This window comes from Numenius arquata, chromosome 8 (assembly GCF_964106895.1).
Source record: "Numenius arquata chromosome 8, bNumArq3.hap1.1, whole genome shotgun sequence".
Lineage (NCBI taxonomy): Eukaryota > Metazoa > Chordata > Aves > Charadriiformes > Scolopacidae > Numenius > Numenius arquata.
The window spans coordinates 9401976-9427431 of NC_133583.1; the positions used below are offsets into that span (position 1 = coordinate 9401976).

The following is a 25456-nucleotide window of genomic DNA, read 5'->3' on the forward strand; positions in this document are numbered from 1 at the left end:
GGCAGCTTAGGAAATGCAATGGGAAAATCTGAAGTTAGCCATAAATATCATTTACCAGAGAGTTACTTTGTGCCCTTAACTATAGTGTGTGACACAAGCTGTCTTATCTTGCTGAATTAAAAAATATATGATTTTTTTTAAGATCTTAAAAAAACCCAATAACTAAGTTGTCTTCATTTTGCTATATAAATTTACAGTGTCTTTACAGTGAAATTGAGTAGCAGAATCAGGAGTGTCAAAATTAATGAACAGGGTGATAGTAATATGGTAAAAAAGGCGAACTTCAAAATTTAAGAATACTCCCTGGGTTGTTTGTAAAACATTAGCACAGAGAGATAATGGTATTGTAATTGGTTTTCTTGAGTTTACACCTTATAAGTTAACAGTCAGTTTTGTATTATCTTGTGTTCTCCCATTAGAACCAGAACTCGTAGCTTTCCTGGAACAGTGCTCACGGGATTGCTCAGCAGAAGCCTTGAACTTGGTTCCCAGCAGGTGGTGATCTCAACACTTTGTTGTTAAGAACAAGTAACTATGGTAAAATAAAGGGGCATTTTGGAGTACCAGCACCATCTCAAGCATCCAATGGGGAGGTCTGTGAAAGCAGGAAGAGAACCTTAAAGGATTAGTGCCATCACTCCTTATAGTCAGTACAGAGAAAGTAATTTCCAATGGTATTCCAGGCGTTGGTCTCTGCCTCTAAAGATGACATCTAACAAGCAGGCACCTATTTTGGTGTCCTAGAGACATGTCTTTAGGTGAACATTATCTCCTGTTCAGAGTTCTCTCAGTGTATTTGACACCAATGATTCCACACCTGCTACTTAAATGAAGCACAAAACAAAACCCACAGGCCCCAAAACCAAATAAACTTGAAGAATTGAGACCTGTGTTTAGATTTCCTTTCAAAAATGCATTAAACATATGAGTAGTATTTATGTAGGCTGGGCAAATGCAATGTGCCGATTCTTGAAATTCTACAAAACTGTTACACTGAAATATTTTCAAATATTATATCTCAACATTTTTCTTAATTTTAGCATTCTTCTGTTTCAGGGATGCAATGGAGAATGCTATGTAATTTTTTTTTTTTTCCCAAATACAGGTTATACAGATTTGAGATGTGTTGTGGCTGTAAAATTAGTCTACTTGCTATATTAGCCTTTAATGCTATATTCCCACCTACAACTGCAGGAACGCAGCTTGAAGGAAATTTAATTAGGAAAATGAGGCAGATGAAATAGGCAATGTAATGTATACGTGCAATATGAAAAAGAGTAAATACACTTTTCATCTGAATAGTCAGAATAGAATCTGTGTTAAACTGGGCTGAAATTTTCTTTTATCAGAAATGGATTTCTTTCATTTTCTAACATTACAATGTAATTGTCCTCCTTATTACTGGAATTAGAAAGGCTACTATCATTAAAGAAGAAACATCTTTCACCAATTATATTTAGTTTCTTTTTTAGCTGGCAATGACCTCCTCATTATCTGAAAAATGGAAATCCCTGGAGGAACAAGCTTAGTGAGGTGATTCCAATCAGCTGGGAAACGTTGTGCACACACTATTTGGATCTCAAGACCTGTATGTGTGCACCTGTACGGTATTGATTTCTGCTTGTTTACAGGCTATTCAAGCAATAAGCAGGTAGTACTCAGATGACTGAAAACTTGCTCTGCTGGTAGCAGTTTCCTGCCTCGCTGCCCTCTGGAATATTCCAGCCTTGCTGCAGTGTGTTGCTGCCCAGCCACTGATTTTTCAGTTGTACCCGTTGCTCATTTCTCTAATGTATTCTTTAGCATTTGGGTTGGGTCTTAGCACGGACGATCATGCTTTATGGAAAAACACAGAGGATCACTAGGGCAGAAAACAGCTTAAGTAATATATAATTAATCATAAATAATTTTTAAAGAAAAAATTCCCAGAATCCCCTTTCAGAATTGGAGAGAAGAGCATTAGGAAGTCTGCAGTGTTACATAGCACAACCAATAAAACTTACACACTTTTTGAAACGCCTGCTGTATTTATTTACTCTGAATCAAGGGATAGAAATACATTATTCAGATTATATTATTGTAGGGTAAGCAAATAGAAGAGGCTTTAATACATGCATTAATTCTATGCATGAGATTTAAAAATGTTCTCGGTAAACCCAATTTGGCTGTAATCTGAATCTTCAAACTGTTGTTTAGGATGTGTGAGGCCATGACTTTTACTATGCTGATCCTTTCTGGACTTTTTTTTTAACAAGATGGCAGTGAAATAAGTAAAGATGCATGTGGTAGGTGTATTATGAATACATGGTATAGTCAACCTAAATTCTGTGGTCCACAGAATCTATGGATCCATTTAGTATTTTTAATTGTTTTTAAAGCATTGAAAATACTCAACAATATTAGAGAGCAATGGTGACCTAGACTCTGTGGCTAATAATGTTGCATATGTTTATTTTGGCAAATGTCGGGTGTATTTCTACAGGATGTCAACTCAACTGACAGTCTTTTTTGCAAATCTCTCTTGAAATATGAGGAAGGTTGTATGGCATTGTATGGCTTAGATATTTAAGCTAGAAGAAAAGATCTTCATATTGGATTTATTGTTCAAATAGAAATGTTTTTTATGGCTTATCAACTCTCCAATATGGTCCTTGTCTGTCCCAAATCTACTACTTGCAGTGATGTTTTGACTTAGCACAACTTTTACCTTGGGGGATGCCCTTCCCCTTAACATGAAGTCCTTAAAACAGGTTTAACCTTCATTCTTGTAATTATAAATACTTGTTCCATTCTGCAACTTGAAGAATTTCACAACGTACACTTCAGAGCGGGATTTGGTTATTTTTAACAGTTAATTTGAGTCACCTTTGGACTGGCAAACCCCACAGGACACCCCCCACCCCCAATCATTTTAGATGGGTAATTTTAGATGGGTAATTAGAATAGAAAAGCACCAGGTCATCCGTTTACAGCTTTCTTGGAGTCTCAGTTGTTGACACATGGGATCCAGGCCTTATTTCCAGTCTCCTCAACCTTATCCCACTATTGTTTGATTTTGGCTTTTTTTTTTTTTTTGCTTATGGCAGCAAATAGCCAGAGAGCTTCTGGTGATTACAAAAATCTTAGGTTTTCTGCTTCCTTAAATCGAATCTCAAAGCATCAGATTTTAAAATCAGCCTCTGTTATTTTAAAGCCTTTGTTCTTTGTGTAAGTCTATTCCATGTCTCTGGACAGTGATTTAGTTATCAGTAGTCTGGAAGACAGAATAAGAAATGACAGGTAGTACTTTTATTTCTGTCCATAGTATTGCTAGATGCAACAGCAGCTGTGGTGGTACATTTGATTTTTCCAGATACTGGAGATACCAGCTTACAGTTTCATCACTGGATGGTAGTACTGGCTATTTAATGTGGCTTGCTCCTTTATCAGAAACATTTCCTTCATTGCAAAGACAACCATGTCTCTTTATCATGTCACTTTAAAAACATTCTTGCACATTTTAATCAGAATGAGAAGCCCCCACAGGGGGGTTGCTGATGGACTGCTTAAGAGAAATGAGGAAGAGTCGTTGAAGTTCCAAATACTTAGTTTTTTCAGACATCAGCACAATTTAGCAGGTGTTTCCTCTGGTAAGCGATTCTTCTAGTAGCTAAAGAGACTTGATCTTTGCATGCTGTCAAGTTTCAGGTTTAATATACGGTAAGGGACCCATCTTCTCAGACGCTTAATCTTCTGTTGACTTTATGGGGAAAAAAAATAATTATAGAACTTTTTCAGATCTTTGAAACAGGGATGGTTAAAATTTCCACTGTTCCCTATTCCACCGTCTGCTCAAGCATTTCCTTTAATCTCTAATTTTCAAAAATAAAACAAGACGTGGTGCCTGCTTAGAGAAAGTTTATTACTTGAATGTGTTGTCATCTGTTTGGTTACTGTATCTTATACTAAGTTTGATACATGTTTTTTTCTGGTGTAAAGCCTGATTTGATAAAGCTGCTATCCTAAATTTAATTTAGTTAAGTTCGTTTGTGGAATCGGATCGCTGAAAAAGCCGGAACTTACTTCCAAAGAACAAACACTTCTCGAAGACACTTTCACAGTGTGTGCACTTAGAGGGGGTTTTTCTATGTAACTTTTGTTGGAGCAGATTCAAGGAGTGGGACCTGAAATTAGAATAAATTGTTTAGATTAAGAACCAAGTTTGGGTCTTACCACGGTAGTCTTGCAAGAAAAGAACTGCAGCAAAAGCCCCTGTGTGATTGTAACAATATCTTTCCCCATCTGAAGCAATTTACAAAACTGAATTTTCTGATTAGTCACTTGGTTCAGGCAAGGTAATGTTAGTGTAATGCTTTCCATGTGTCTGAAGTATTGTGTCACATGAAATTCTTCATTACTTAATAGTTTACCCTGCAGCACCTTGGATATTTCTGATTGAATTAAATACTTTAAATACTCTAGGGATTAAAGACCTAAAATAGACACTGTTAGGACTGTACCTTAGTTATTTAAGAAGGATTTTCATCCTCACCAGGAGGAGAGAAAATTTCAGTGAATGAAAGTGGAAATCTTTGACTTCCTTTCCATAAGAGAAAATTGCACGCAACTATTGATCAACTTCACATTTCAGTTGCTCAAACTAGAAAGCATGGATGGAAAATGCCTAAATATGCTTTCCTTAATTTTTTAATATTTCTTCAATTGATGTATTTAGTGGAGAGATACATTTAGAAAATGTGGTTTCTTTATTTTGTAAGTCCTATGTGCATTGATTTGCATTGGGCAAAGGGCATGTGAAATACTATTCCTGCTTCTCCGAGTGCATATGACACACATGTATACAATGCAGAATAACTGAAAATGGGAGACAGAAATGACATTGTCTTTCTAGAATTTTGTAGCCCCGCCAAGAGGATGAGAAAAGCGTTTAAGAAATTATAGGTAAAATTTTTACTCTGGAAAGAAGCCCTTTCCACCACCCCTCTGAAGAAAGGGGAAAAGGGTGAGGCTTTAGGGAAGCCTTACCAGCCTTTCCAAAACACCCAATGCCTTGGTGAGCCTGGGAGGTGCTTGCTTTCGGAAACTACCTGGAAAATTTCGTTGTCTTATTGTTGTTGTTAGGAGAGGCAAAGTCAGTCTTTTAATTATCTTAATAATTGTCTCTTTCAGACCCTGAAGATCAACATTTATGATGCTGAGATTCGGGCAGCACCTCATCAAGCCCTCCGTGGTCTTCCTGAAGACTGAGCTCTCCTTTGCTCTTGTGAACCGGAAGCCGGTGGTCCCAGGGCGTATCCTTTTGAGCATCACCCCGACGATGGGCACTCGTGCTCTTGGGAGAAGCAAGAGGAGCTTGGTGCGCTTCAAAGGCCAGGTAGGATGCTACATGGGTTTATTCTGAAACCAGGCAATGGAACGTAATACGCTTGATCAGTGTTGCAGAACTGCTGAAAACAGTTGCTTAGCAACTGTGACCTTAGAGGTGAATTTCTATTGACCTTTTCACCACAGAAGATGTATAAACAACCAGGTGCTACTAAAAGCATTTTAAAGTGTATCTGAGGTGGTAGTGTTTAAATTTCATATTATGCTAAATAACGCATCCTGCCTTCCTTTTAATAATGTCACTTATTTTTAGATGTGGTAACTTCTTTATGAAGTATTTTCAACTTCCCCTAACTAAATGTACACAATTTGTCAAATGGCAGCAGAATTCTCTATGAAGACTCCTATGGTTTTTTTGGGACAGATTGCTTTGATTAGTTTAGGTAGGAATGGATTAAATAAACCATCTGTAGAGCACACATATTTCCTGAGGAAAGAAAGGAAGCCCCATGTTGTAAGTAAAATTCTCCCTTTAGAAACTGTATGTTGATTCTGCAAGATGGTAAATGTACCTATTTAGTGTGGCATGTTATTTTCCAGTCAAAACTCTGCTACTGTGTAATTTGTGCTGATTTCAGTGGCTGGAGGTAGAATTTTTCAGAAATACTCAAGGCTGATCATTTCCATAGAGGTCCATGATAAAATTTTAGTAGAAATTCAGTTAGGCAATGGCTCAATGTGTTTTGGGAAAAGAAGAAAGTTGTCTGGAGTTTATTAAAAGGAGTTTGTTTATTGTTGTCTGGGGTTTCTTGGTCTTCTGTAGTTTTATGTTGTTTCTTTCATAATTTAATGAACAATTTAAAATTTAGTAACCTTTAATATATTTTTTAAACCCATAAATGCATTTCTTCTGAAACTTGAAACCTTCCTCTCCTCGTGTCACCTCTGTAGATTATAATTGTTCAATATAGAACTTCCCTCACGCCTGCTTTGAATGGTATCTGTACCAGAAGTCAGATAATTTGGTTATAAATGCATGGCAAAGATGCATAGACTTTATAGAAACTTTAAAGGTGTTACTATCCCACCAATATATTTTAGTGAATTAAATGAACAGTTCTTCTCAGCTTCAAGTTTCTGAAGTATCTGATGTAAATTGATGTTGTTTATAGATTTGTCATTTAAAAAAAACCCAAAAACATTTTCAAAGCTATCTAAAGACAGGGTCACATCAGTCACTGTGAGATGCAGAAGCCTGTAAATGCCTCAGCAGTATGTTGGTATATGCATTGTCCAGATCAGATAGTAAACAAAATGCTATCTGTACTGTATGTGGAATTTTAAAAAACAATAGTTAATGATTTTTTTTCAGTTCATCAGTTCAGTGAACAATCATATCTGTTGTTAAAAATAGTTATTTTAGATGAAAAATACTTGTTTTAAAGTTTGGTGAGCATCTAGTTTAAGCAGCCTATAGAACTTAATTATTACAAGCTGCTTTGCTTCTTAAATAATTAAAGAACAGAAACTCTAGTTGAATAGTTATTGCGGACTGTTTGGCAGATACATTTATTTGCTCAGGTTTAGCTTTGTTATCCCATAATGAGTATTGCAGCATATTTTATAGTGTCACATTGTTTTAATAGCTCATGTGTTGTAATATATAATGTAGTCTTTGTTTCTCCATTGAATAAATGTTCAGGTAAAAAAATCCAGCCCTTTCCCTTTCTCATTACAATAAGAAAAAATTAGAAAAGATCTTGATGCAAAGGCTAAATACAGTACGTAAAATAGAGCAATTTGCAGTTGTAAGCCTTTGAAATGTCTGTATAATGCAGCATTCATCTCGAGACCTGGCAGTAACAAGTGTATTTTCTTTGTTTTATTGCAATAATTTTATCTGCCTTCTCTTCGGCACACTTGTGACATTCCTTTTCATTTTTTTTTTTTCAGAAGAAAATAAAATATTAATGTGTGTGAATTAGAGAGACAAAGGAAATCAGTTTGAAAGCCAGCTCACTCCAGGTGGTGGCTTTAATTAACTAGTAAGGTTGAAATTCCATCTTGAAACAGAACGTAGTATTGGAGTTGTGAATTTGCTGTAGTAGTTTTAAAATAAAGCTATTCTCTGGAAGAAATTCAGTCAAAATGGTCTCGTGGAGTCAGTGCTCATGATTTGAGCAACGCCAAAGCACGCTTGTTCAGTTAACACATTACAAAGTCTTGTTTTGTTTATTTCCAGCTGCCAATTCTGTGAATTCAGTTTGATACTTGAAAGTCAAACTGTGCTAATAGTAACCAAGAGTAGGAAGAGCAAGAACGTAGTATGCATGGTAAGGAAAGAGTTCCTCTGTTCCTGGAGAAAGCTGCCTCAATTGCCCCAGCGTTAGACTTCTGTCTAATGGGCACATGTGAGTTCATGGACTTAGAAATGGGTTCGTGATAGGATCCCTTTGAGCGAAGATGTGATTATCGCAGATACTTGAATAGGAAGTAACTAGGATCTTACTATTGAGAAAGGGATATCTGGAATTCCGCTGGAATCTCCACTGTGTAAGCTAAAATACGCGTTTGTGTTTGACAGTAGTAGCAAACTCATTCACCTCTTTTGGCAAAACCAAATGGAGATGGAGAGATACACAGGGTGATTGTGCAGAATTAGTGCGTGTTCCCCTCAGGACAGCCAGTCCTTTTGCTGTCACCTAATAGAAAAATGGTTAAAGCTCAGAGGTGTCTGACCACAGCCTGTCTGAAGACATCAAGTCACTCAACCCCCATGACAAAATGAGGAGTATGTACCTGCTCTGTTCTTCAAAGGGGAAGATGGGGCTTCCCCGCTGCTTCTACTTGTCTGTCTTATTTCAGAGCAGCCAGGCACATGGTGGTTGGGGTAAGTCTTGATTAATGAGATACTGGGTTTTGGGGTGTGTTTTTATGTCGGTTTCCTGTTTTGCACAGAAATTGTATGATTTTGTTTTGCTAATGCCTGTGAATTGTTATGGAGCCAAGAGTCTAGATGGGAATACTGTATGCAGGGCACATATCAGCAGTTAGCTTGGGAGTGGGGAGGCAGTGAGCTGGTTATTGTCTAAGCTTCTGGGATTTATATGCCTATATATATAAGGTGCAATATACAGGTACCAATACTTTTCCTTGAAAAACTGCATAGTTGTTTTAGAGGAGGTAGCTATTCAATAGCTGGAATAGTGCAGGGATGTATCTGTAGTCAGCAAATGTTATTTCTGTCACACAAAAGGCACTAGACAAACTGAATCAGCTCATGCAACCAGCATGAGCTAAGCTTCTACTTGTCTTAAATTATTTCATTCAGAGCCCTGGTGCTTCCATAGTTCAGAACAGAACTATAGCATCTTCTATTAAAAAAAAAAAACAAACCGTCTGCTCTTTGACAGTGACTTTTTGCTCTTTAATATGGTAACAAATACTTTGTGAATGACCTACCAGTTTATTGATGTTTTCCTAGCCATACGCCATAGCTTTACATGGTTTTGCTCACATTTTCAATAAGTATGAACTGTTCTGAGTGGTGTTTTTTTTTTTTTTTTTATCATTGCCTTTCTCATTGCATTGTGCAATGTGTTTAACATGAAAAATGAATTTGAACATTAGTAGAATCCATTTGGGGACCAGGACTTTTATTATAAATAAAATTATTCATTTGTTATGTCCAATTTTTTCAGCAGAGAAGGTATTGATCTTTGGATTTGTGTTCAGGATGCCATAAGAAGAACCAGCACAAAAGGAACACAGCAACATTTGTAAATTGATTGAATGCAATATGTAATGACAGAGACAAACATCAGATCTATGGCAATACTATATTACACAAAGCATTTTTCAACAGTTTATTGAATTGGTTATTAAAAAGAAAAGGCTTTCCAGCTGGGAACAAGGAGCAGAGGGTTATCAGGACCAAGCAATTTTACAGAAATTTGTGGTGGACAGTGTGGCTCCTTTAGTAAGTGCACATGTATATAATAAATCAGAATAAACACTCTACAGTAACTTTTCATCTGGGTTTGATTATGAAAAAATACCAAAAAAAAGACACTGTTTAACTGTTATCTACTGAATTTTGTTGGACTATTTGGTATTTCTCTTTCCATAGAGATCTACTTTTTTCCACCAGAAAGTGTTCCGATTGTGGGGATTTGACCATATAAAAAAAAACCTAAAGCCTGTGATATTTTCTGGCAACTTCATCACTATATGAAGTTAATGGTCATTATTTGTTGCTGAGACAGTGTGCAGTATTGTGAGTTACTGCAGATTGTTCCTTTTATTAGTGAGTAGAGAAACATTAGTTGAACCAAATGCTCCTTCAAAGACTTGATAACACCCTGAGCCACAGTGTGGTTGTTGTGGGTCTGTTGCATGGATGGGATGGGATCCAGGGTCAGGCAATATAAGAATAGTATCTGCTTTGCTGTAGGATTTGTCTGTTTGTGAGTTCCCCTGTCATATGCTGTCAGAACTACTGTATTACTTGAGACTAACATACTCTGTATTTTGACAAATGATTGCTGCTTTTTTAAAAAGATTTGCAGCTAGAAAGAGATAATCCTTTTGATTAGTTTTATTGGTTAATATATTTTAAAAGTAATTTTTAATTTAGTTACAGTCCTGTCAGAATTTCCATTGAAGATAGCACACTGACTCTGGAAAGAGCAGTGCTATTCTCTCACAAGTTTGGCTGAAAACCATGGTGTTTAGCATCTATATGAAATTTTAATTCTTCATAAAGTTACAGAGCTGCTGTTTATTGTGATTTAGTTAGTTTGTACATTGCACATTTATCACATCTGTATTTATGCTACATAATTACGAATTTTATGGGTTTTATCCTAAACTAGTGTTAATATTGGCCATAAAACTAAGATTTCAAAAATAAAATTCAGTTATATTGCAGAATATATAAATTTGCATTTACATATTGCAATAATGTACACTGCACTGTTACAACTACACATTATACATATTGAACCCTGTGGGAAAGTACTCTTCAGTGCTCGTTACAGAAGCTTCCTATGCATTACTATTATTATTATTTTACTTTAGCACAATGCTAAGGAGCAGTCATGATCCTTTCAGCTTTTTAGTAAAGAGCTAAAAATAAGGGGGTTTTGTAAAGACTTTGTAACCGAAATATAATCCTGGAGATAGCAAGGGAATCACACGCAGACAGAAAATGTTGTTTGGTACGCCAAGGAGTGTGCTACTTATATTAATTTCTCAAAATGTCTAGTAATTGTAGAAGAGGGTACTAGGAAGAAGATGAAGTACTTCTGCTGCTGTAGAAAAGACCTCCTGAATGGGAAGAATAGATATAAATGATGGATCTTGTGTGAAAATGTGCAGGAAGTAGAAAGAATATTTCCTCAGCAAGAATGCAGAAGAGATTCAGACTTTCTTTTGTGTATTTTCAGTATTAGATAAATCCTTTTTGAGATATCATTCTGAAGCTGTTGAGCATCAGTGAAAGGTCCCAAGGTTTTTTTTTCCCCCGAGATCCTCAGTACAGCTGTTCCATGACTCTTCATTATATGAGCAGTCTTGATGTCAAGTAGGACTTATTAATGCCATAATGTTTACTTGAACAAATTGAGGGTAAGAAAACCAGTTTCTATGCTTAATAATTTGTAGCTAAATTAAACTATGTTGTGCATAGGGTAAGGAGTGGGACTGCACCCTTGGCAGCCAGTAGATCAGCTTCACTGTATTCTCAAGCTACGTTCTGGGTTCTCCTCAAACAGCCCAAAGAATGAGTGCTCAGCTCTGTGTATGCAAACCACTTGAATTTAGTGGTGATAGAGAGGCCAGTTAATTATCTCAGGGCTGGAGTCGTTCTGTTTGCAGTCCACAAACAAAGGGATGGTGTTTGACTCGCATTAGGAAGTGCTGCTTCTGAAGATAATAGATTCAGGGCTTTGTGCACAAAAGCTTCTCTGTCTTATTTGGGGGGCTGGAGTTCAACTGTATCATTTGGTCTGATAAAAACCCTTTCTCTTCCTTCAAATTCTTGCTTGAAAGGTGCTCACTGTTGAAGGAGAATGTGCTTCACCATAAGGATTTAGCTATTCTGTTTGCATTGTTACAGTTGCATTAATATAATAGTGTTGAGGAAAATCCCATTCTAAATGCTTTGTGCCACTATTTTAAATAGAAAGAAAAAATTAATGAAATCAAATGTATTTTTTGCTGATTGCAAATGGATTAGGTTACTAACTAATTTATTCATTTACCTGCATTCAGCAAAGTAGTGATAAGAATTTCTTAGGTTGTAGCACAACCTGGAAGAGATATTTAAAAAACTGTGTTAAGACCATATCTGGGAGAGGCAGTAGCTCTCAGGTTGGACCCTGGTGCATCTTGCCAAAGGCCATGGTGGGATAAGCTGTCTCTTATTACTGATGTGTTCAGCTGACCCTCAAACCTTGCTGTATGGAGAGTAATGAGATCTCTGAAAGATGGGCTTGTAAGCTGTATGTCATAACAGGTTGGATCTGTGCAATTAAATTTCTTGGCTACGTTGCTAACGTATTCTGAAATCCAGCTAAAAAATTCCAATTCATTTTGGGCTAATCCCTTTTATTCACCCATTATCATCATTGTTTGGAACTTAAAAAATTACTTAAAGAAAACCACATTTTGCATGAACCTCTCTATTGCCTTGTGTACTTCAGGGGCACTCACTGTACAGTTTTGAAGGTGTGTTACTAACATGTGTCCTCTGAAAGTGGAACTGCTTGTCCTTACAAGCTCCGGGGACATGCAGAAGAATCTTTGAAACCTAGCTTGTAACTCCCCCCACTTGTGTTACTTATTATGCATACTTAAAGTATGCCCAGATAGTAAAGAACAATTTGGAAAGCCCATTCTTGTCATCATGAAAAAATGTAAAACATCTAAATTTTAGATCAATTGGCTCATGATTGTTATGAGGCTGCCTACTGTCTTCCCAATGATATGATTTTTATTTTTATAATTGTTGAGAACCTCTTTTATATGAAAGCAGCTTATTTTTTGAAGGTTGAAAATATTTAATTAAACTTATATTCATATTTAAAATTATTTCACTGTGTGTTAGGTTAGTTACAGCCTCCTGTTTTGTCATGTTTATCCTCATTAACAATTTGCAAAGCATTTTAGCACTTTCACACCAACTTACAACTATAGTTTTATAGTAACTGACTTAAGTGAATTTACTTTGAGGTTCCTGTCATTGGGGCGGCAGAGATGATCTGGAATAAGGAGTTCACCCATTTGTATTTTAGCATAGCAGGAAACCTGGATAAATGTTTAGTGAGAAAAGCCTCGTCTTAAAGAGCTGGAAGAAGTCAGGTTTAAAAGACTCGGGAGCAAGCTATGTAGAAGGAAGTAAAATTAAGAGGTTGCAAACTTTTATTTGAAAAGTGGCAGGGAAACTGGGGTGGGATTCCAAAAAGGTAAAAAGAGTGCTTCCTTTGAGTTTTAACACAATAATTGGCATTCTTGTTTTAAAAAAACTGTGAAGTCCCGTTTGTAAATAATAACTGCTTATAGTCCAGCAGTTATTTTCTACTCTAGTAGAAAGCAAATTGTAATTGGTGTGATTATTAAACAAACCTGTAATTTTATCTTTTTTATCATGTCAGTAAACCCAAACAAACTCCACAGCCATAAATGGACAACAGACAACAAATAAAAAGAGGGTGTTTGCTGTCATTGCAATTTTGCCACTACAGAAAATTTAAGAACCTGTGTCAATAGCAGGTATCCATGTGCTTTGCATTCGGGTACCAATTACTATGAACTTTATAAAGGAAAGGAATAAAAAGAATATTTTTATTTTCTCAGCATATAACTGGATTTAAATTCAGCCTTTTTTTTTATTCTTGTGTTTTAAGTAGTTCCTGGCTAATGAAGGAGATGACAGTTACAAGCTGTTGCTGTTCCAGTTTGTGCATGTCTGGAACCTTTTGTCCAGAGCGTAGCCATCAGAACGGGATACACAGCACACACACAGTTAACTGAGTCTGGACAAGGTATTGCATGGCTTGCTCTTATGGCAGAATATAATTAAAAGAGATGATTGGAATACATGGTCATTCATAATAGATGTCACACAATTACCATAAGTAATGCAATACATGCAAAATCTTCATTTGTAATGAAAATAGATTTGCTGGAAAGTCAATTGGAAATTTCATTTATTGCTTATTGTTTTTAGCATATTGGAATATTTTGTGCTATACAGTGTAATACTACTATGTGTTTTCTTCAAGTACATATTTTTGAGAGGTATCTGACATGAATTTCTTGTTGCAACTCCTCAGAGGAGGTCTAGTGATACAATGTGAAACTGTCATGTCTTCTGGTTTTGGAATCCTATAATGTTTGCTGTGAAAAGCCTTATATGTTTTCATTGAAACATACATAAATATTCCTTGGTGTGCCATAATTATAATCTAAAGACGATATTTCATAATTTCACAAGTAATCATCTTGTACTCCTTATATTTAAAAGACTTCTGTTGGTGTTTTGTGGTCTTGTTGTGGTTGCTCGCTCCTCCCTGGTGGGACGAAAAGAGGAAACCGAGAGGACAATTGTGAAAACATTACCTTTCTGTTGATACTATTGAATTCAAAATCATGTGTGATTTGGGGAGCAAGAGGAAGAAAGGGAGAAGTAGAGAAAGGGGAGAGGAAAGTAGGTTTGTATTTGCCTTCTTACTTTTGACCTTTTGGGTCCACCTGGGTGGTGTTTATAGCATTATCCAGCTTCTTTTACAGCACACATCTTATTTTTCGCTTCTCTTTGGGGAGGGGCAGAGGGGAAAATAAGTTCATGCAATGTCAAAACATGTTGTGAAGGCATTAAAAGAATACAAAAGAATTTGCCAGCATGTAAGATTTTGCCAGAGAAAGTTGAAAAATGACTTGATAGTGCCTGCCTGTATAGGAACAAAATTTCCAGGAATAAAAGTCTTAGATTAACAAAGGCATTGATAAAAGCTGTAGCCATAAGTTTGAAGCTGGAGATACATGAAGTATAGGCAGTGTTTTTTATTTTATTTTTTAAATATTGAGAGTAACTTAGTGACTGAAACAAATTGCTAGAGTTGAGGAGTATTTGTTATTATTTGGTACTTTGAAATCAAGATTGGATTTCTCTTTAAGATTAATAAGCTATTATCATCATGAAGGAATGGAATCATCATCGTTAAGGAAATCATAATAGTTGATCTCTTTTTTTCTCTCACTGTCTGAATAATGTGGACTGGTGAGACAACAATGAGCTGTGACATTTTTTGCCTTTCTGAAGTCTTCAAAATGAAATCTCATCATCTTTAGAAGAAAGATTGATATAAGAAGAAAGGAAAAGATGTGCATTAGGAAGTGAAGTCAAGATAACTAGATAACCTTTCAAAGAAGAGGTGGGTCTTATTTTTTAAGGGATATCATTTAACTTTGAAAATAGTAATGGAGAATTACATATAAAGCAGCTTTACTGACCTGCAATTTGATATACCTGCCAGGACCTTCAAAGGGAAAATTATTCTATTGCTAACTGCCTATTAATAGCTATTTTAGAAGTTGTTAAAATTCTGCTTAACTTATGTATTATTAATTGTATTTCTTTTAAGTCTAAACACTTAATGTAACTTCTGTGAATTGCATTCAATGTATAACAAAATTGAATTAGTTTGAACTGCATCTGAAAAACAGACTTAAGATTTTGGGATTTTAATTTTGCCTATTCATAAGGACATAACAGGATACCTCTGCCAAGCATTTTAATATACTCCTTTTTGCATAGCTCTGTTGTGATGGAGGGAAATTGTTGGGAGTGAAAACTTAATAAGTACTTTGAAATAGGATCAATGTCCTTTTCAAATGACTCTCCTTAAAACATTTTATTGAGAGACTTCAGACACAACTGTTTACATTGAGTTCCAAAGGAACTAGCAGAGTATTGCAAGAAGGCTTTTTTTCGTCGGGGATTATTTTGCAGCCATTTTTAGTGAATGTAAAACATGGAATTGCCACCCTTCTTAGATAGTAGGAAGACTTTTTTTTTAAAAAAAAAAACAAACACCTAATTAGTATCCAGTCATGTGGAAGGATGCTAGTGACATCTCTGCTCAATTAATGTTTCCCTACTATGACCCTATCAATACTAAGAAAAAGTTATACTTGCTTGTCTTTCAAAAAAATTTCTGAATTTGACCTGGAGAGAGTGCATCACAAAAATATTGTGGAGTTGTATAATTCTATTTTTATCTTAATCTGAAAACAGCGACATAATGGAACACTGCTGACTTAGCATAATATTTTGCTGAGGTTAATTTAGCTTAGCAAACAGTGAAAGTATCACCTTTTTCTCTCCAATTCCTTTACGAAATAAAACGCAATGCATTTAATATTGATTATGACTTGCTTATAAGTACCGCATAGTATTGAATCCTCTTTTTTAAATGTGGAGAAACATTCTTCTTACATGAAGATTGGATATTAACTGAAAGGATCTGATGGAAACAGATTTTTGCAGAAAGCAAAAACCAAGCAACAGTTTACAATACCATTTATGTGTTCAGTTGAAAGAGAAAAATGGGAGAGAATTTTGAACTAAACTGAACTGCTTTCCCTTATGCTTATAACTTCTAGCTGGGTTTTTATTATTTAGATCAACTAGTCATCTACTGCTTAATTTTCTTGACTTTTTACACAGTTAGAAGTTGGAGGAAGTATAGTCATTAACAATAATTGAGTCGATGCAGATCTTATTCAAACTGGAGCACCATTGAGAGAACAAATTAGGCTGTGTTTGTAAGAAACTGTATCAGGCTCAGGTTAATTACATCTTTATATACAAATCTTAAACTTGTTTGACCCATTTTTTAAACTACAGGGACACAAAATGGGATTTTATTTTTATTGTCTACTATGTGAATGATATACTAAACCCAAGCCTCTATTGAGAGGCCAGGCTTTATTCATCCTTAAACAAGAAAAATCTGTTCCATTTATATGGCATTCACAGCAGCATTGTTTTAGTCTAACCCTGATAGGTAGTGTGGATTCTTTATTCTAGTTGATGACTGTATTTTTTTCAATATTCATTGGTCTCTTAAAAGCCCATGAATTTATCTGCTCATTCATGTATGTTGCAGTGCTTGCAGAGTAGAGGAAAGTCTGTAAAACTGACTGCGAAAAGTAGCGGGGGTTTTGTGTGAAAATGAAACGGATGATACTTATGTAGCTGCCTTAGTTCAGAATTGGGACAATTATATGTGGGATGTATTTGGAAATGTAATGGGGTTTGATCCTAAATTAAATAATAGGATGCATAATAATGAGTATTTTGAAATAAAATGGATATAAAGAGTGGCACTGCTAAATGAAAAAAAAAAAATTTAACTAAGCAGTAAAAATTCAAGGGCCCCTTCTGTACAATGGTTGGATTGCTGTTGCGCCTATATAGTAAAAAAAAAAAAAAAAAAATTGCTTTTCAGGTGTTCCTCCATTTTTCCCAACTTGTAGGGGAGGTCAGGGGAAGGCAATGACGTGCAGTCCAGCTTTGAGTATTTTTCTCAGATCCTCCTTGATCTTTAATTGCCACATTGATGGTACCTGAATGAATTTAACATTGTACCTCAGCTAAAGGGTTGTCCATAGGGGATCATTTTAGATTGCCTACAAGATATCAGAGTAAAGAAGATAATGTGATTTGATCATTGTGTTTTGTCATGATTGAAAAGGCACAGAGAGATGCTCTGTTTGTCTTTTTAAATAATGAAAGTTGAGTCAGGATTGTCATCTGATCTGTCAGAGGATTCAGCAGCAATAACTATCTTCCATCTCATTAATTCCCCTTCCCTTTTGAAACTTTCTAATCTTTGCAAGAAAAATTGTCAGCTGTTATAGATCTCAAGTGTTTGTTGTGCCTATTTACTGCACAACTTAAGGATACATATGTACTTTTGAATTGGTGATTTTGTGAGGAGATGATACTGTTCTCAGTTGTCATAGAGACCTCCTGTGTTTCTTATCCCTGCAGGTTTGAGGAGAAAAATAATGTGTTACATAACCCAATTATGTTTTTAACCCATGTGGTTGTTTAAAATGGTGGTTAAGGTTTTTTAAGCCATATATGTTTGGTGTCTCAGATTTTCAAAGCCGTTGCTGATATTATGATGAGTGACTCCTGTGATAATTGTTTCCACTGGTGGGTGGGGGGAGGACATTTTCATTAACTTGAAAAAGAACAGTATTTGTCCTTTAAGCAAGTTGTGTATTCTTGTTATTCTTTATGCTGTACCACCTGGTCAGTAGTCACAGATTGTCGTCCATTTCTATCCACAAAGAAGGACAGAAGATAGCTTTAGAGTAAGATACTCTTAAACCTAAGGAATTTGAGAATATTTTCCATTTGCGATCCAGATATTTGGGAACATGTGACCTTTAAAACCATGTACTTAAAAGTGCATCGTTTAAAAACTAAAAATGCCGGTATATATACCGGTCAGAAAAGGAAGGTAAATGATCTGGAGGTTTAATAATGTTTTGTATTTTCCTAATGAGAGACAGTGGGTGTTTGACTGTCCTGCTGCTGCAGGGCTGAGGAGGTTCCCCGTGGGTTCCTTCTCCCATAGTATTGAAGTGCAATGAAAGCCAGCAGACTCTCATAAACTTAATGTTATTGCAAATCTTGAATCTAATTTTTGTCTGTTGTCAGTTGAGCTCCTGCAGTCTGCAAAGCCTCTGCTGTCAGAGCCACAGAATTCTGAATATCAGTTCAAGAAGGTCCTTTGTGACTTCCTAATTATATTTCATGACAGTCCTGCTTTTTTCAGTATAATAATGAAATGGAAAACTTTCAAAATTAGTTTTAATATAAATATATAATATATGCAACACAGTGATAAACCTTGAAAAATGACCATTCACACTGAGTAATTAAATATCATTACCTTTAGTTACTACTGGATTGTCTCTATTTTGTTTGTTAAGTGAGGGGAAGCGTAAGGGTGTTGTATATACTGAAAGCAATTCAATTTGCCCAATTAGCAAAGTTTAAGATTGGTTTCAGATGCACGTTTCATCTTACGATATTTGTTGTTTTGTGCCTCTTGATGTAAAAATGTTAGCCTTAAAGTGCTTTTGAGGCTTAATTTAACTCTAAAACTTTCTGTGCAGATGTAGTTGAAAATTAAGTTTAAAATATCCATCCCATAGAAAAGAGAAAGGCACTCATCAACTTTCTGTCATGCTCCTTAGAATTAGTGGTGCGAGGCACACTGAATACTGAGGATGTAACACTGCGTGTCATTTTCTTTAGAGATATTTGTAGACTGTAGTGCCTTGAATCTCTTCTGTTAGAAACTGATGCCCAAGGCCTGGCCTTCGCCAGCGTGCGGTATTTGAAGGATGTGATGGTGCATTTGGCACTGACAAAAGGAAGTAGAAAAGTAATTAATTGGGTTTGACTCTGCAGATGACAGTGTAGCTCAGCTCACTTCAGAATATAAAAATACCCCAAATGATGGACTTTTGGAAGTAGTTTCCAATAACTTGAAAGTGTCTTTTGCTGGAGCCGTAGAAACAGTGAGGAATAACTCCAAACCTGGAAGGCTGTTACCGCTTATTTCCCAGTTCCCTCCAATACCTTTTGGCAGCTATCAGCGATTTAGAACAGTGAAAGAACAGGTAACCTGAAGGAAAGCAATATTTTTTTCCCCAGATGTACAGAAAGCAAAGATAGATAACTTAGTGAAAGAAGGGTAATTAAACTTACATAAACTCTTTAGATTACCTAGGTCTAAATGATGGCAGTTATTAACCCAATTAACATGTCTGAATTTATCTCTCCAAAACTGTATTGGATTGGTTGTTTCAACTGAACTTCTGTAAATTAGAGGTGCCAACATACATATGTTGCCCTTTAAGCGAGGCTAAGCTAATATGGAGAAAGAAACCCTATTATTTACTCAGGTTGTGTTCGACAGAGTTCTTGAAATTTTGCTAAATGTAAGCAAGCATTAATTGCTTTTTGGAACTGACCTTTCAAATCTGATTTCCACCTGTGAAGTCATCCAACTCATCTTGTGAATACACTGTGGCAAGTTCTGGGGGGAGGAGGAGAATCCTTTTTTCCTGCCATGTTGGTTGCTTTTTCTCCAGTTGATGGAGATCCAACATGACTGAGTTGATTTTTGATTGCTTAAAATCGCATTGCCCATCAGTGGTTCAAGCTGGATAAAGAACTGAAGAATGCACCTAGAGTCTGCTGTAATCTAATGAATTTACTTCTTTCCCATACATAAAATACTGTAATGAATTAAATAGAATCTGATAATAAGGTTGGTTTTGTCTATTAATATTATACTCAAAGACTTGTTTAGGAAGCAGCCAATTTGTAGCTTAGAGGAAAGTTGCATTTTAATAAGCCTTTCGTAAGCTGGTAGACTACATTAATCTAACAACGGTCTTGTCCTTACTTGGACTCACTTTTTGTGAATTTTAAACCTATTTTTCCTTGTATTAATCTTTCAATTTCTCTGCATATTGTGTCTCATTTAGAAGATTGTAGTTGAGTGGAGATGCTCAGTACAATCACAAAGGCTATGATTTCTTAAAAATTCTACTTAAATCAATACATAGTTTCTGATGACTACTTAATGACTGGCTGAGAACCTCTTATTGTTTTTCTTGTCAAGGAAAATGGTTTTAATAGGAGAAAAAAAAAAAGCCATATTCATGCAAAACGAGTATCTTAGATTACTCGCTATAGTAGTTTACTAATAAATATTTACACTGATAACCTGGGGTGACCTTAAAGTTTTGGAGTATTAGGTATTAATAAAATAGTACTCTCTTAATGCCACAGTTGAATATGCTTCTTCCTTTTTTCTTATGATGCTTTTGATCCACCACAGCAGGTTTTGAGTTGTGTTGAGATATACTTTAAGTTATTGCTTTCAAGAAGAAGAAAATATTGCTGACAAAAAAATTTCTCTTCTTTTTTCTTGCCTGCTTCCATACATAAATATTATATTCTCATCTTGTATACAGATAGCTCTAGTCAATAATCAATTTCCTATATCAGGTATGGCTCTGTATTTGATCCCTTGTTAAGATCACTAAGAAGCAGAAGTAACCCTCAGTAAGACAGTAGAAAATCTGATAAACTTTCTTATGCTGTGAAGAAGATTTTGTTTAGGTGTATCAAGTAAACTCACCTTTACATCAGGATTTGATAGAGCTGAAAAATTATTGTTTGAAGTTTCAATGTATTTCATTGTCTTGAATGAATATTCAAAATCGTGATCCTTCTTTTAAATGGAGATGCGTCGCATAGACTCTAAAATCTAAATGATATGTGCTAGTTTCATTTGGAAGTATAATTAAGGTGTATAATGTCATTTAACTGTTTAATGAACTCTGCATAATGTAATGGAATACAAATATTTGACCTTCCTGACAGTGACTGATGGATTGAAGTTGCACAGCATGATATCATTAGAATGTCAAATAACATCATTATTCATGATTATCAGGAATTATTCAGGTGAAATGGCAAATGTAATGGAAAGCTATTATTTGTGTGTGGGCCGCAGATTGACTTTCTTTGTCAGTGCCAGTCTCTTGATGATACAGGGGGAAGATACTCAGATTTATTGAGCTACAAAGAATTAATGTTATAGGTTAAACAAATGTCAATAATATCAGAAAAGTATTTTCAGTAGGTCAGGTCATGTATTAAGTGTCTAAGAGTAACTGCTAGTGATAATGTTTTAACTTCAACTTTTACTTCTGCTAAATATTGAAAACATCTTTAGATTACCGGGTTTTGCAGCATAAGAATATATCAATAATCACAGTTTTCCGGGTGATATTTTTGATCAGTATAAAGAAAAAAATGCCATACAGACTGTTTGCAGTAAACTGCAATTTCACTCTCTATTCTCAGAGACCTAAATGCAGAGTTCAGACTTTTGTTCTAAGAGGTCATTGTTTAGAATTTAAACTGAAATCACAGCTATGTATTTTTCCTTCACTTAAATCCATAGGAAGTTGATGGCCTGGGTCAGGAACTACTGTGTACTTTCAAACAAACCATTCAGATGCCTAAAGCTGAGCACATCCTTATGCAGTTTATTGAATTATAGCCTATAGAAATAAATGATGAATAACCTGTGTTGATTTGGATAATTAAGATCTTACATCCAAGACATGAATGAGCTACAAAAATGAATTTTACCTATGAGGACAAAAACTGTAATAATGTTTTATGATGTGCTTTTTGTTGGATCTGAGTCATACCAAAAGATAATTTTGAGGCCCTGACCTGCAGATACCACCGTGTTGTTCTGTTTAATGGGAGGTGTCATTTTTAAGAAGTAGTTGAAGGATCAGCTGCAATGTCCACAGTGAAAAAAGGTTGAAGCTTCAAATTATTTAAGTGACTGTACAGAGCAGCCAATTTTCTCAGAATTCCTGGAGTTTCCATAGGATTTGGGGGGGTGTCTGTGATGCATATTTGGTATACCAACTGGCTTTTATTAGTAGGAGGTGGTCTATAGATAGGACAGTGGCTGCAGCATAGTATGGCCAGGGGCAGAGCAAACCAACAGTTGAACAGGAAAGCTGTGCAGCGGCAGGTGTGTGCCATACTGTAAGATCACACGCTTTTATGCCATTTTTATGTTGAGATGGGGTTGTGCCTTGGCTTTGGGTTGTATGATAGCTATTCAAAGCTTTAGCCGGGGGTAGATTTCCCTAATCCTAGCATGATTACTTCTTCTGTGCTTTGAAGCTTTAAAAAAGTCATGACGGACCGTAGTAGATGGCTAAGACTAACAACTCTCCTAATTCCTATAGACACTCAGGTAAATGCATGCCAGCTGAAGATACCAAAGCTATTGCCTTGGTGAAGTACTCTTACAGTTTAGCCACATACAGCGTGGAGTTTAGTAAGATTGGCTTTTATCTTACTTCACTGTTGAATTTTGCAATTTCTGTTGAGCTCTATACGGCCTCAGCTGAAGTGTCTCTTTTGGTTTTTCCTCTCCTTTTTTTCTTTTCTATGTATATACTCGCAGTAATTTGGAGTGCTTCTTAATTTGTATTAAACCCAAGTCACAATCCTAAAGATCTAATTTACCTTTTGTTCATGATGTGTAAGTCCTAAAACCAGGCTGAAGTTGGCAGCCTGGGAATTTATGTGGAAGCATGTTTTCTCTTAAGTCCCTGTACAATGTAAATGTGCTTGAATGGGCTAACAGAAGGTTAGGTGATTTCCAATAGTTATTTTCAGGGTGTTAAAAACTTCCGAATCTTCTTTTGCTGCCTGCTGCTCTGGGGTTCTACCTCAGTCAACAGGTTTTCAATCTCACTAGAATTCCCACTTCACAAGTTGTCAAATGACTGCTCAAGCAGTAAATGGGAACCTTAAACGTGGGGGGTGTGTGTGTGTGATTTGAAGTATATGTTATTACCAGGGAGCTGAAAAGTAGCCTATCCTTGAATATGCAAATGATGAGACATAACTCTTTACTGGTTATGAAAGTCTGGCAATGGGGAAGAGAGATGTTATTGTTACCATCATTTTTCTTTCAAAACACCAGAATACAGTTCCAAAACTTTGATGGAATTTGCCAGTTGTTCATCCCTCCAGCAGCTGGGAGGACAGTCCTTTACATACCCAGGGAGCTGCATCTACAGCAATGGTATGGCTTCGTAGCAGAACGCTAACGGTGTTTATCAGATGCTTGCAAGTTATATTGTGAATATACACAGTGTGTTGCTCTGCTGAATACAGAGGAGCCTGGCTTGTAAAACAGCTCCACAAGAAAAATTCCCGTGCCAGCAAACTGTAGGCCAGAGCCTAGGGCTGTGACCCTGCTCATGTATACAGTGTAAACAAATTCCTATGCGATTTTCAAAATCATGTTTTCTTATCTTATTGCTCTTATCTTACAGAACAGAATAAAACAAACACAAAAGAGCGGTAAAGGTTGTGCTAATTTGGCCTTTGTGTATTATTGTGAATAGTCCTTATTAATTTAAGCTCTTCCTACTGATTCAAATGAGATCACTTAATAAAACTAGCTTTGAGTAAGACTTTGTAGGAGCAGATATATTTATATAACAAGAATAACATTTTAAAGTCTTATGAAATCATAATAAAAAACAAAAGACCTTATTGCATATTATTGTCTTTGGTTACATGTTTGTAACTTATTCTAAATAAAAGGAATGATATATGTATAGGGGCAATATGTTACTGTTTCAGAGATTTGACTGGCTTTCCTAAGCGAGGTTATCAGTTTGGACTAAATTTGCAAGTAAAGAACTAGAAAGGATTTTGTATGTGAACAATAGTAAGCATTTATCGTGTATGTATCATGATAACATTTAAGTGTTATCATTTATCTTCAGACTGGAAGAGTTCCCTGCCCAATTTTAACCAGATTTGGCAGAGGGACAGAGTATATGTCAAATGTAAGTAGGCAGAAGAGTGGAGCAGAGATACAAATGGTGACCCAAAGTGAAGATTTTACAGGGTCTTGCCTTTTATTACGCAGTAGAGAAATCACACTAAACTGATTCCCCGAGGCATAAATCCATAGGAAAACAGTTTGAGTGGGGTTTTAAAAATCTTTGTTTATAGTATCATTAATGATATAGAAATTAAGAAAGTGTGTTTGTTTAAGAATACTATTTCTGTTAAGTCTTTGAAATAATTCAATAATATGTATATAATGTTGTAATCACACTATAGCTTAAAATATGCCTGTATGAGAATGTAATTCATATGTTGATATACTCCTGGTATTGTTTATCAGGCAGATGTTTTACTTTTAAGAATCTGCAGCACTAGTACAATATAATTTAATTTAGCTGATTCCATTCTCAGGTTAGTTTGTTGCTTTAGTCCAATAGCTTGTGCATATGTTATCTTGCTTGATGAGATGGAGAAAATTGAAATGGATTAAAAAGAATTTTAATGAATTATAATTGCCTGTATTTGTAACATATATCGAAGTACAAATAGCTTTGTGAGCCATTAGAGTTATAGGAACAGATCTAAATTCTATAAGGGTGCAAAGATTTATATTTAGCTCAAACTGAATAAGAGAAACTGAATGATGATATGGAAAATAAGCATAAGATTTAGGTTTAGTCTTTTATCCTTTCAAGTGCAAGTGACTCGGGTTTTCCATAGGAGTATGCATTTGCTGTAGACTTTACTTGAAAGAATACTAATCATGCCCAAGTGTCCTGTGTGGTGTCCATCATCTCTTTCTGCCGAGTCTCTTAACTGCTTTTCCTTTGGCTATACGTGCCAAAACAAATAGCAAACATAAAGAATAGCCCTAATTTTATGATTACTTGCCTCAAAAAATAGTAGGATGAAAATTGCATCTCATCAATTTTTTGTGGATCCCGTTAGAGTCAGGCCATGTGTTCAGCACATACTTTTTTACTTCAGTTGTTAACAGCTATGGAAAGGAATATTTTTTTAATGTTACATATGCTCATGAGTAGGACATGAATTTCCCCCAAGAAGTATGTTTCTCTAGAAAAATTTGGATGGCATGCTAATTTTAAGGTTAGTAAAACAGCTTAATTAGAATGAGATTTGTCATTTATCTATCATTTATCACAATTATTTTTTTTTTTTGTTTCAGACTGATACCTTTTTTCTAAAGAGCTCTTTTCACAGAAAGACAATACAGATCTGTACATTTAAAAAGGGAATGACAGAGCCAAATAGGTCTTGTTGTCACTTTCAGATGGAGAATTCAATGACCATGAACAAAACCCATGTCCTTAAGGCTGTTATGTTTCAGCAGGTGGAATTCTTTTGTAAAACTGTATGTCCCATCTTGAAGTCCCAGTCTTTCCTCCTGTCCTGTAGGTATGCTCAGGTCTTTTATAGTGAATTCCATTGAACGATAATTAGCTTTGATCTAAAAGATGCTGTTTTCCTGTATAATACAGAAAATCTCTAGTCCCCTAGGACATGTTTGCCTTTCTGCCCTACCATGTACCCAAGTAGAAGTTTCAGATACTTATTACAAGGCAATCTATATCCTTGACTGTTTCTATACAGAAACAGCAA

General features: G+C 35.7%; 1 protein-coding gene across 1 annotated transcript in view; it reads left to right on the forward strand.

Annotated features, from left to right (window-relative positions):
* The first annotated feature begins 5188 nt into the window (after nt 1–5188).
* Nucleotides 5189–25456, forward strand: part of FHIT (fragile histidine triad diadenosine triphosphatase) — a 416321-nt gene continuing 396053 nt past the window's right edge. Inside the window, exon 1 of the mRNA XM_074152418.1 lies at nt 5189–5291. Within this exon, the coding sequence (XP_074008519.1) occupies nt 5189–5291 (103 nt within the window). The remainder of the gene's footprint in view (nt 5292–25456) is intronic.